Source organism: Cyprinodon variegatus, unplaced genomic scaffold (assembly GCF_000732505.1).
Source record: "Cyprinodon variegatus isolate N-32 unplaced genomic scaffold, C_variegatus-1.0 Scaffold1324, whole genome shotgun sequence".
Classification (NCBI taxonomy): Eukaryota; Metazoa; Chordata; class Actinopteri; order Cyprinodontiformes; family Cyprinodontidae; genus Cyprinodon; species Cyprinodon variegatus.
In genome coordinates this window covers 93,136-105,717 of record NW_015151777.1, presented here as the reverse complement: position 1 = coordinate 105,717, position 12,582 = coordinate 93,136, and the positions used below count along the sequence as shown (strand labels likewise).

The following is a 12,582-nucleotide window of genomic DNA, read 5'->3' as shown; positions in this document are numbered from 1 at the left end:
CCAGCCAGCCAGCCAGCCAGCCAGCCAGCCAGCCAGCCAGCCAGCCAGCCAGCCAGCCAGCCAGCCAGCCAGCCAGCCAGCCAGCATCTCCAGTTTGTCTGAAATCATGTCACTGGGATAACATTAGGGAAACCTAAATGTTCACCTCCCATTCTCCAGTTCTTTCTGTAGCACCTTAGACATGATTTACGGTCCCTACAGTAGTGGTTTTTTCAGGTCTGCCCATGGTTTCCGTATCAATTAAACAGGCATTCTACTTTCAAAGAGGGCAGGGATGCTCCCCAGGAAGGACCCGGGTAATATGCATGCACTACCTGCATGACCATAGGTGTGGGTGGCAGATGTAAAATACGAGATGTGTTAGTTCGTTTTAAAAGTCTTTCTTCACAACAAAAAACAAATGTAATGCCTTCATTACTGTAGTTGAGGTGGCAATCCATCCACATAGAAACATGACACCAAGAGACTAAAGCCAACTTATTTAGGCAAATTAATGACATCCTCACTAAAGGGATGAGTCCACATTTTTTGGGATAGGATCTATTCCTTTAGATAGAATATCACACCGTCTCTCTGGTGACACTAAACATGGCCAAAAAAACCCCACCTGGTCACTCATTCAAAGCCTGAAGACAATAACCGAACCAAAAGCAAAATGCCAAGGCCAAACCCTGAAATTACCTAGCAGTACACCATTCTCTACATAACTATGCTTTCAACTCCTACCAATGAACACCACAGCCATGATTAGAGCCAATACGCAAGCTTGGTTTAGGCCAAACTGCACTTATACCAAGCTTAACATTCAGCTGATGATGCCGACCTAGCTTTTTAATAGTATAAAGATCAATCCCTTAAAACTGATCCCAGTACCCCGTATCCCAGCAGAACTCATCACAAAATGGCTTAGGGCACATAGACCAATCCCATTTAAACATCTGCAAAGTAAATCTAGACCAATCAACCTAACTCAGCTAAAAAAGGGATGCCAAAGCGGTTAATATCCAGTTTGCTGTTTTATAACCAGAAAAACATGATAGATTTCTAATTTAAAGATTTGATCAATCATAATCTCTATTGTAACTTATTGCACTACACTCCCTCGGGAGGGGTAGAAAGTGTATGCCCTAAATAGTTCAGATCTATCCCATATTCCCCTTCCTCAAGAAAAGAAAAGAAAAATAGGATCCTTAGACTAGGACCGTCACATCGTCCCATTCCTCAAGATCTCAACAGTCAGCTGAATGGTGTCCAACATTAATAGCATTTGTTAGTGGGACTTCTGGCTACCACCATGATGGGTTACAAAAATCTTCAAGCAAGGTCTCAAAGGAAAATCTTGCTCATAGTCAATCAGATTTCACATTGATATGTCAGGTTTTGTGGAAGTTTGAAGAGGGTCCAAATCCAGAGCTGGACGCTGAAGTAATATCTTGCAGATTTAATCATCCAAAAGGTGGAAACTGAAGCAAAAATTTAACATAACAAAATACAGAAAACCAAAAACAACAAGACACCAGGGAAAACACACCTAAGGAGCAAATAAACGGCAAGGAACCATTAAGTAGTAACTGAAGAGGAGGAGTACATATACCAAAAAAATGACTGGGGTAATAAACTGATAGGCAGGTGAGCAGGTGTGGACAGAAGAATCTAGAAGAGAGCTAGGTGAAGGAGACTGACAGTAGGGGGCAACAGGGGTTAAACAGGAAATACATAAGAACCCAAACACAACCAGAGTATGACACAAAATGGAAATGAAACCCATAAAACTAAAATAGATGGACCACCTTTTGCTCAATCTGTTTGTTTTTATAGATATCTTGTGCCTTGCAAGACCAACAGCCAAACACTATTCAAATTTAGATCCATCCTTAGATTCACAGACCTTTAGGTGATACCATTGTTACTCAACTTGACACTGCAGTCCCTCATAATCTCCAAATGCCAATCCCTTGCCAAACAGCACAAAAGTATTTAAAGAAAACTTTGTAATCTGAAGACTACTGAGTGCATTAGCAAAGACAAAAGACAGAACTTCCATCTTGCAATCAAAGGTAAGAGGTTAGACTCCCACTACGGAACACTCAGAAAGGGGGGGGAATTCCTTACTCTTTTTATCTATGTACAAGCTAATGTTTGCAGTGGAGCACAGCCAGCAGGTGCAGAAAATATGAAGACATTGCTGTTCAAAATTGAAAACAAAAATGTATGCCTTTTTCTGTATTAGACTATTTAGATATTACCGACATAATAACTTGTATTAATAACTGAGAGAAAGTCTACCTGGTCTAAAAAAAATCATAAAATCCTTGACAAAGAAAAAGTTAGAAGATACCCAAAACATACACAAGTTTAGCAAATGTTGTATCATCCCTGATATTTCCACTTATTTACCTGTGTGATGTTTGACAGGCCAATGATGTAAGAGACAAGGCAGACGCAAGCGATGAAGATTTCTCTACGTTTTCGGAGGATGTGAGGAAACTCATCAACCAGTGCTGTGATGAAGCCTTCCACAGTGCAGAACTGCAGAGCCATTTCAAAACTGTGTTACTTAACACACTGCTGTCACAATAAAATAGTTTGTTTTAGTATACAGATGAAAACCTTTTAGCAAAATATTGCTTTCTAATAAAAGAAGTACATTTTTGTAAAATAAGGTTCAAATTTAAATACATTAGGACACCTGAAAAATATTTTAATCTAGTAAGTATTGTCATGGTCCAAAAAAGCAGACCATGTTTACTGGATTATTTTCACCTGGCTGTCAATTCCCAGCATCAGCAGCATGGAGAAAAACAGTATTGCCCAGAGAGGAGAGATTGGTAGTTGGGTGACGGCTTCAGGATACGCCAAAAAGGCCAGGCCAGGTCCTGATACAAAATAGATTACTTTTAGCCCCAGTACACAGTAGGCAAGGTATGAACATATTCATATAATGAAAGGATTTATTATTATTTATAACAGTTAAGGAATTTCAACAATGCAAAAAACTGCTGTATAAAACAAGATATTTTAGGTAAAATCAACTCAACAAAAAAAAATGCCACATAGCTACAATTATTATTGCAATGAACAAAAAACAGTTACTATTCTCTATATATACAGACAGTCATTAAAAAAATATTAGACTGCAATACTTGCCATTACTATCTTGTTAATTTTTTTGTCTCGCAACAATAAACATATCAGTTCGGGCACATAAGGTATAATGATGAGAGAAATAGCTCATTAGAGCTTAGAGATAACATATTAATGTTTTTACATACATACATTGAAGGCTATGGCTCTATAGGGATTTCATTTTTTTATTTTCTATCTTTCTCTTTTTTTTATTGGGGAAACATTGCTTTTAATAAAAAAAAGGCTAATATTTTTTCATAACTGTATCTATTTATATAGATATACATTTTCTATAATCTTCAACAATAATTACCTGAGGCAGCCACGTCAGCAATTGGCCTCTTTGTTACGTAAGACATGAATCCCACAATAGAAAAGATGACAAAGCCGGCAAACATACTGGTGAAGGAGTTGATGCAACAGACAATGATAGAATCTCTACGGGGAAAGAGAAAAACACAAGATAGCCATTGTTATGCCTGTATCAATTCCTTATCATCCTGTCACACATTGGAGTGAGGCATTTGGGGGAAAATGGAAGGGAGAAGTCAAAAGCCATTTTCTTTTCTGTAGAATCATGGAAGCTAAAGCAATTTTTTACTGAACTTAAATAATATTGGATTTCAACATCATTCAGTGTTGCTTCTTTAGTCTTTAGGTTAAGTAGGGTGGGTGAGGCATAGCACATTTTATATATTCTTAAGGGTTGAACAAACAGGGGAAAAAACAAAACATTGTGAGTCCTGTGTAGCCAAAAGTAAAATTTTCAAAAAGAGAAAGATTGTACAGTAGGCATACAGGCTTTATGAATATAAAAGAAAATAAAAGGAGACTTTTGATCTTCTGTAAAAATGTAGTGTGTGATTGGAACTGTTTGTTAACATTTCAAGTGTACAGTTACCTTTAAAGGTAAATTAACCTGAGAGGGAGAATAATTTAGTCACCTACCTGTAGACATTATTATTGAAGGGATTGTAACTGCCAAGAGCAATCAAAGAGCCTAATCCCAGACCGTAGGAGAAGAAGATCTGTGTGGCAGCATCAAGCCATACCTAAACCACAAAGGGTTTAGAAAATATGTCAAAGTCATTACGTATAGACTGCAGTTTTTTTTTTTATTGTTAAGAGTTTTTTTTTTTTTACTTAGATCATTATAGAAAAACAAAGTTCTCTATTAAGGCAAACAAAAAAATGCTTTCAACAGTTTAAAGAAAAAAAAAAATCTTGTAATTACAATGTATTCGTTCTTTATCTGAACTGTTGCTCACACAGTATAGACATAGGATTACCTCATGTTAAATAATTAATTAAGGTTGTCTATGACAGAGTAAAGTAGCAAAGACAAAGTTAAGAACGAGTAAATCTTTATATTTTTCAAAGATAAAAATTTGAAAAAGATGGTTATGCATATTTATTGGTGGGGAGCACTTAACTTGAGTAAAATGTTTGGCTACTCCATTCAATGGGAGTAACAAAGACACACAGTTTATGTTTATGTCAACATTAGTTTTCCTTTTTTAGTACACAAGCTTACTTCCTATCTGTTGAATCTACTATTATATAGAACTACTATACAGTAAGGAACAAATATTGCCACTGGTGGAACTGCTTTTATAACTTTTATGATAAAATAAAACTGGTTGAAGAATTGCTTCATTTGCGTTGATTTCTTATTTTTCGATTACATGATTTCTTTCTTTTAAAGATTTTATTATAGTCTTTAAAATACCAGAATTTATACCTTACTTTACAGTTTGGTCTATCTTATTATATAGATTTAAATAGTAAATCAGACCTTATGAGTTATTCAGTACCTTAGAAGCCAAATACGTTTTTACTCTTACAAATTTTTTGGATGATAACTCTTTTTTATTAAAAAGAGTTAAAGTAAGATCAGTACAATTTTTTTGTACTCCACCCACCACTGCATATATGTGATAAACCATATGACTATGAACTTTAATATAACCTATTTCCCTGCATACCCATATTATCCTCTGTTAGAGTAAAGTCTCTACAGAATTTACAAACTCAGAGCCAAAAATCTGTGTAGCTAAAATTCTGTCAGTTTGAATAGAGAGCATTTGATAACAGATTTAACAAGTCATGCCACAAACTAGATTTAGGTGTGAATTTGGGATAGAATTACTTTAACATGTGATTAATCTTTAAAGTATTGACTCTGACTACCTTTTCTGTCCCTTCTGATGAGCATTATCCCCACATCACAATACTGTCACCCCTATGTTCCACTGTGGAAATTGTGTATTCATAGTTTGAATGCTAGTTTTAAGTCCCACATCAGAATCAGAAAATTCTTTATTGCCAAGTAGTGTTTTACCTGTATGAGTAATTTGGTTTGATGATAAGATGCTAAACCTAGACAGCCAAACATAATTAACTTAAATACATGTTTGAATTTAAAATCTAGAATAAAGAATTGCAAAAAATTCAGATTTTTAAGGACAAACACTAACCTGTCTACAGTAAAGCAATCCTTGGTATCCATGATGCTGTTTGGGTTTTCTATCACAGGTTGTCTATCAAACCTCTGAGCGTTCTATTATTTTTAAACCCTGAAGTTAGTGCTCTGAGCTTATTAACTTATTAACTATTGTAAAGAGTAAAGTGCAGATTCATGTATCTCTGTTATTTATTTATTTTATTTGTGGAATGGACCACGTATTACATTTGTTCCACTTGACAGCTATGTTCTACTTTGTGTCAGTCTATTATGCCAAATCCACTTAAATGCAATTATTATTGTGACTGTAATATAACCAAAATATAGAAAGATTCAATAGGAATACTTTTGCAAAGCACTGCATCTTTAAAAATCCCTAAAACATAGTGATTGAAAGCTTTTCCATAAAAAGATAAGTTTGACAACCTCATGTCAACAAAGTTAAACCCATTCCTATTCTTTATTTACTGTATTTTGTGTAATGTAGCTGTGTTTTTCTGAATACCAAAACTCAAAAGGCTCACCTCAGATTCCTTGAGTTTCTGAAAGTCTGGTGTGATGTAGAAGAGAATCCCATCAATTGCTCCAGGTAAAGTGACGCCACGGCAAAACAGGATGAACAGCATAAAGTAAGGGTATGTTGCAGAGAAGTAGACTACCTGTGAAATACAACATGGTAAGAGTGTTCTTTAAATTCTGGAAGGCATGGATTACATCATTAAATATTGCATTAGGTTGCAAAAAAGCCTACATAGCTCAACTTGTCAATTTAGTGTTACTGTGGCACCATTCCCACAGAACTGCACAATGCCCCACTCAGCCCTCCATCTGAAGCATAATAACCCTAGAAACAGCAGGATTACAGTTCTTTCACCTTATCTAAATCCATTTTGCACATGTGCAAAGTCAAATCTGTTGAAATCATTCAAGAAGAAAGCAACTTACATCAATTAAAAGGGGGAGGTATCTAGCTTTTTTTGTGTAAAATATTCAAAATATGATCAAACAATCAAATTTAAGACCTTTGTTTTATATGACTTTGTGAATGTCAATAATAAGAAAAAGGGTATTAGGAAAACAATTTCTAAAAAAATAAATAAATATATATGATATCTTTATTTAAACTAAGTAAAGTTTCATTTGTCATCTGTATACTATAATATTTCTAGAACTGTACAGATTTTTCATCCTTATCATCTACTCACTTTGCCTGTCCAGCTGACACCCTTCCAGATACAGAAGTAGACAAGCACCCATGCAATGGCAAGCGTGATGGCCAGTGGAATCCTAACTTCCCCTGGTTTCTCCAAACCATCCGTCAGCTGGTGCATGTTACGTCTGTAGCAAAAAAAGCAGAGTGGTCCAACTGTAACGCACCAGAGTAAAATAACTTGAAGATTCACACATGGTTACGCAAACAAGTATGCATGAAAGTCCCTTTCCTGTTTTCAAATAGCTTTTTTATTTTTCTTTTTTATTTATTTATTTATTTTGTTAAATTAACGTTAAACAAATGTTATTTTTTACCACTGCATCAGACTATTTATTGTTTGTGAACTTTCATTTCTTGTTATGCGTTGAAGTTCATTCCCTTTTGGAGGTTTTGGTCAATCATATGCAAATTGCCTTCATCTGATCCTTTCTCACCCACCCTGGTGGAAAATGATCTTTTACTACATTTCACAAAGTTTCCGACTTGGCAGACTTAAAGATCCAACTTACTCCCAAAATTCCAGAACAGCACTGGTGAGGTTTGTCGTGTCTGCAATACTATAGTTGGTGTAGCAGCGATCCGTGTTCCAGGCATTGCCACATGTATTCCATGGTAGCTCCTGAAACCAGGAAGAGAAAAAAACACACATAGAGACAGGGAGACAACTCTTTTTTTTTTTTTTTTGCTCAAAATGCTGTCCCTTCATTGGGTCCCATTCTCTTAGGCTGCCAAGCAGCCAAGACCGTGATGCTCATTTGGGACATTGAGATTTCATGGTTTTCTCAGTGAGGTGAATGCTTCATTACAGAATGCATTTATCAATACCTTGTGTGAGATGCTAATTATGCAGGAAAGGAAGTGATAAAAGTCATACTCTGTTAAAGGGTTGTTCAGCCTTACATAAGAGATTCTGGCAAGCAGCCTGTCACATTAATAAAGTAAATTACAATGTAAAGATACATTCAAAGGAACAACTATGTTTTAAATGACAAAGAAGGAATAGGTGTAGTGAGTTTACAGAGTGAATATACTCACAGAGCTGAATGAGTTGTAGAGATAGTAAATAGCCCAGGCAATAATTACAATGTAATATATATTAAGCCAAAAAGAAAGAACAGCTGCAGCCAGACCCACACCTGCAACCAACAGAAAATACAGGTACTATGTTAACTCTGCTCTAAACAACAAAAAATAGATCAGACATAGCAGGAATATTATGGTCTTATACTATCTAACTCCAATAATGAAAGTTTTCAATTTTCAACTTTTTCTCTTAACATTTACAACCAATGCCTATCACTCAGATATCACCTTTATTACCGTAAATTTAGTTTAAGTAGATATATTTTATATGTAGCTATACGACCACACACAGATCACAAAAATTCCCCACTTGTGGTACTTTACAAGAAACACAAGCCAATCTAAAAAATGCAATTGTTTGAATATGTTACATTTTTTACACACTCAACTGCTCCCGTATTATAACAGTGCAGTCAAAAGTGTTTAGAGGTAAGCTTGGCAAAAAGCTCAACATTAGTATTAATATAAAAGGGTCCATTGTGTGTGTGTGTGTGGGTATATCTATCTATCTATCTATCTATCTATCTATCTATCTATCTATCTATCTATCTATCTATCTATCTATCTATCTATCTATCTATCTAGATGGATTTATATCTATATCTATAGATATATTGAACAGAGTTAATAATTATGTTACCTTTGAACATCGGAGCCAGCTTCCACACACCAAGACCTCCAATTGAAGTGTATTGACCTAGGGCCGTCTCCAGAAAGAACAGGGGCATGCCAGCAAATACCAGCGTCAAAAAGTAGGGAATCAAGAAGGCCCCTGGATGAAGCAAATAAGCACAGGAGTGTGAATCATAGACCATCAGCCATTAGTATTCATTATATTCCTTTTTTAAAAATCATTATTCGGTAGAGGGAGTATTTGGTTTCGGGCTGAGCTCAGACAACCAAGCAGAATTTATTTCTGCTTGTGCGCAATTACGCACAGCGTTGATGAGAGGATAAACTTAAGACTTTCTTTTCAAATTTCCCAGAATCAGCCTCAGCAGCCCTTTGATCACATAAACATTTACATTCCGTTTTGGAGATGTTGAAAATAGGGACACAATTCCTGATTACCTCCGCCGTTTTTCCCACACAAGTAAGGAAATCTCCAAACATTTCCAAGTCCGATTGCGTATCCGACACAAGAGAGGAGAAAGTCAAATTTTCCACCCCAGGTTTCTCTCTCGGGTATATCCTTTTTCGTTTTCTGTACCTTCACCACCAGCGTTTTAGGCTTGTCATTTGGCGTGGTGCAGGGTGCGTCGTTCACCGTCTCGGTTAAGACGTGTCCGTCCGAGGCTTTGGTCCCGTTTGTGGCCATGATGACGGTCTGTGATAGAAAGTCCTAACCAGCGGAGCACTAGTTTCAGCACCAGTCCGCGAATCCGTCCTGCACAAATTGTCTCCGGAGAAAAGCCGAGAGAGGAGGGATCATAGAGGCTCTGTGAATGACGAGGAAAGGCGACGAGACTCTGAAAAGTAAAAAAAAAAAAAAAAAAAAAAAAAAAAAAAAAAAAAAATTTAATAGTTAATCAAAAAGACACGTTTAGCATGTTAATTCTGATAGAGGCGTATACTTATAAAATTTGAAATTATTTACTACTAAGGTGGGGGAAAAAATGGAAAGAAAATTACTAAATGATTATAAAATGCAATTTCTCCATATCTATACCTTATTTAAATCTGTGCCGTTTTAACGAAAATCTATATATTTTTTCTGGTGTATAACTGTTAAATGGAAAAATATAAATATACTATTAAATGCATATAGGGCCTAATTCAAATATTTGCAGGTTCTTTAGAGAAAATATGCCTCGTGCCAAGTCAGCCGGAATAAAAATTTCCCAAAGAAAGAATTGCTGTTTATGGCCCTGAAGTGATCCGTGTTAGAAGAAATTTCAAGCCCTGCTCTTGTCCTTGATTCATTGTGCTCTACATTCAACGGCCCACTTCCCACTGCTCTGTGGTACGAGAGTAGAGCAATTAAACACATTTAGCAGTCGCAGATGCAAAGCCCACTTCTAATGAATCACCTGGAGTAGCTAATAACTCCACGTCCATCTCTTTTGTCTTTCATAAACAATAGAGATTGATTCCGAGATTATTATTTATCCACCAAAACTAACATTAATTTCAGAAAGGTGAAAATAAATATTTGAATGATTTTAACCAATTTTTCACATACATTGGGGTTGTTTTCTTTCCAAAATAGATTATTCTTGAAAAGTGGAGCGGAAGAACGACTGAACGCTATTCATTTGGTTTCTGCTTGGTCCGTAATTAGACAAATAAAGTAAATAATTCCGGTTGTCTTAATACGGGGTTTAAATATATACATATTTATGAATCTATCTTTAGTAAAAGGGGCAATAAAGGGGCTATCAGATCGGCATTTACATTTTTTGCATAAAGAAACTACGCGCGCACAGTCTCCTGCGTAAAACCTTAGTATAATTTCTTATGTTACATTAGAAATAGACTGTGATATATGAAAGAATCCGCTATCTTTGTTAATGAGATTACGCAGGCTCGAAAGACGAAGCCATAATTCTGCACGCTTTGTCAATTTCAGCGCATCTGGAGGTGGCGATCTCCTTGTAAATCGCCTCTGAAGTGCATCCAACATTTCCCCGCTTAATTAAAATAAACAAAAACAGAAAACGCAAACATTTTGCACATAAAAATAGGCCACTTACAGTAAAATCGAAGCTTATTGAAGGTGCGACTTTCCACTTGGGAAATATCCAATCGTTTCCCGAAAAAGTTACCTCCTTTTACTTGAAGCAGGCAAAACCAAGGAGAAAACTTTGCATCCGTCGTCAAGGACGAGACATTTGATCCTGAAGGAAGGAGTGGATGGTGGAAAAGTGCGTGTATGCGAGTGCGGGGTGCTGTCCTTAAAGAAGTGGTGCTGAAAGAGAGCTAGGGAGAGAACACTGCGAAAGAAGCTGTCGCCTTTTGAGTCGAAGCGAACAGGAACGTAACACTGAGCCCAGAGTTCTTACTCTCATCTATGTAGGGTCATTGTCCCCCTAAGTCTACCAACTCCAATTCCAACATATCCACCACTGAGATGGCAGTGGCTTTGAGAGAGGAGCGTCACCTTGTCTCAAGGTTTTATATCCTTACTCATGCATTTTTTTTTTACACCAGGGGCTTTTCTTTCTGTCCAACCCTCCATCCTCCTCTAAGAAACTGCATAGGTCCAGCCGATGCATTCTAAAAGGATTTTAAGGTGGACAAGGCTGTCTATACATGTTCCTAAAATATTCTGTGGCTATTATGATCCCCATAAACAGTTTACTGTGCTTCTATTGATGTCACCACATTAAAAGATATACATCAAATCAGAGTCAGTTTCAAAAAATACATTTTTGGTAAACACTGCTGTGGATATCCATAGTTGGGGACCTTTGGATGCTATCATTTGGCAAGATTTGGTCCAATGCTGCTTAACATTACAGTCTCCTCTGGTTTAAGCTCTGGTGTTTATTCTATTCATGTTTTTTCTGCTCATGAAATCTGTTTGGGGAAGGAAGCAAGTCCATATAAAACTTTAAAAACAAGACCCGCATTCATACATATCTGGAAATGATCAAAGTCTGAAATGTTGAATTTTCATAAACTGTTACAATAATGATAACTTAAAGGCTTTTTGTCATGTATTTTAGGGAGTTGCCTCTGAAGTGTGAGACCATGTGATATGGCTGTTGTTTATATGGCTAAATATCATGGCATTCATATAAGCATTTGCTGATTCTAAAGAGAGGATTTGATATGCTTAACATTTGAAAGATTAAACCTAATGATACTTGAGATTCTCTTTACCTCCTCCTTGAAATTTAAGTTAGATTCATAAAACATTCCAAAATATTTAAAATATTCAACCACATCCCGTCCCTCTCTTGATTAACACAGATGGTTTATCACCCTCTAATGGCAGTCAGGAGAAAAACATATAGACTGTTTTTCTGTTGTTAATAACATAAGCAGGTGTTCTGGTGCCACTGAGACATTGATAACACAGTGCTGGAGACAACAGCAGCAGCTTCACCTTTAGTTTTTGCAAGAACATATATCACAGTGTCATCAGCATATAATTGCATTTTAAAGCTTTAGATATATTGGATAAATCATTGACATAAAGGCTGGACAGAATTGGACCGGATAATATTACCTATGGGACTCCAGCAGAGCAAGTGAGGAAGGTGAACTGTTGAACTATTTGTTTTCTATCAGACAGATATGATTTCATCCAGCAGAAGGCCCTTACAGAGAAGTTAAACTGAGTTAATTTGGCCAGTAAAACATTATAACATAATCAACGTTTATGGTTGATTATGTTGATTAAGTACGTTTGAAATCAAGGAATACAGCACCCACAAAGGTGCCTTTGTCCAGCTGTTGTTTTAGATTTTCTTGGAAGTAACAAGTAGCTGTCTCTGTTAAGTGATGCTTCCTAAATCCAAACAGCATGGGATGGAGAGAATTTGAACAATTGTTTAGATATTCCACTAACTGTGCAACAATTTTTTTTTCTGAGATTTTTTAGATAGTTGGTAAACTACTTATAGGACGACAGTTCTGGTTTTGTTTTGTTTCCTGTCGTATCTCTGGCTATCTTCCATACTGATGGCACAATTGAGTGTTTAATGGACAAATTCATTATGTGTGCAATAGGTCAAACAAGTGCCTCTTT

The 12,582-nt window shown here is 36.3% G+C and overlaps 1 protein-coding gene across 1 annotated transcript in view; it reads right to left on the bottom strand.

Moving 5' to 3' along the window:
* The window catches only part of LOC107102818 (sodium- and chloride-dependent GABA transporter 1-like), a 17,471-nt gene extending 6,514 nt beyond the window's left edge, over positions 1-10,957 (bottom strand). Inside the window, exons 1-11 of the mRNA XM_015402252.1 lie at positions 10,580-10,957; positions 8,958-9,355; positions 8,527-8,658; positions 7,839-7,939; positions 7,313-7,422; positions 6,796-6,928; positions 6,115-6,249; positions 4,075-4,178; positions 3,440-3,564; positions 2,764-2,876; positions 2,398-2,529 (exon numbers count right to left, since the gene is read on the bottom strand). Of these exons, the coding sequence (XP_015257738.1) occupies positions 2,398-2,529; positions 2,764-2,876; positions 3,440-3,564; positions 4,075-4,178; positions 6,115-6,249; positions 6,796-6,928; positions 7,313-7,422; positions 7,839-7,939; positions 8,527-8,658; positions 8,958-9,204 (1,332 nt within the window). The 5' untranslated portion in view covers positions 9,205-9,355; positions 10,580-10,957. The remainder of the gene's footprint in view (positions 1-2,397; positions 2,530-2,763; positions 2,877-3,439; positions 3,565-4,074; positions 4,179-6,114; positions 6,250-6,795; positions 6,929-7,312; positions 7,423-7,838; positions 7,940-8,526; positions 8,659-8,957; positions 9,356-10,579) is intronic.
* Positions 10,958-12,582: the final 1,625 nt, after the last annotated feature.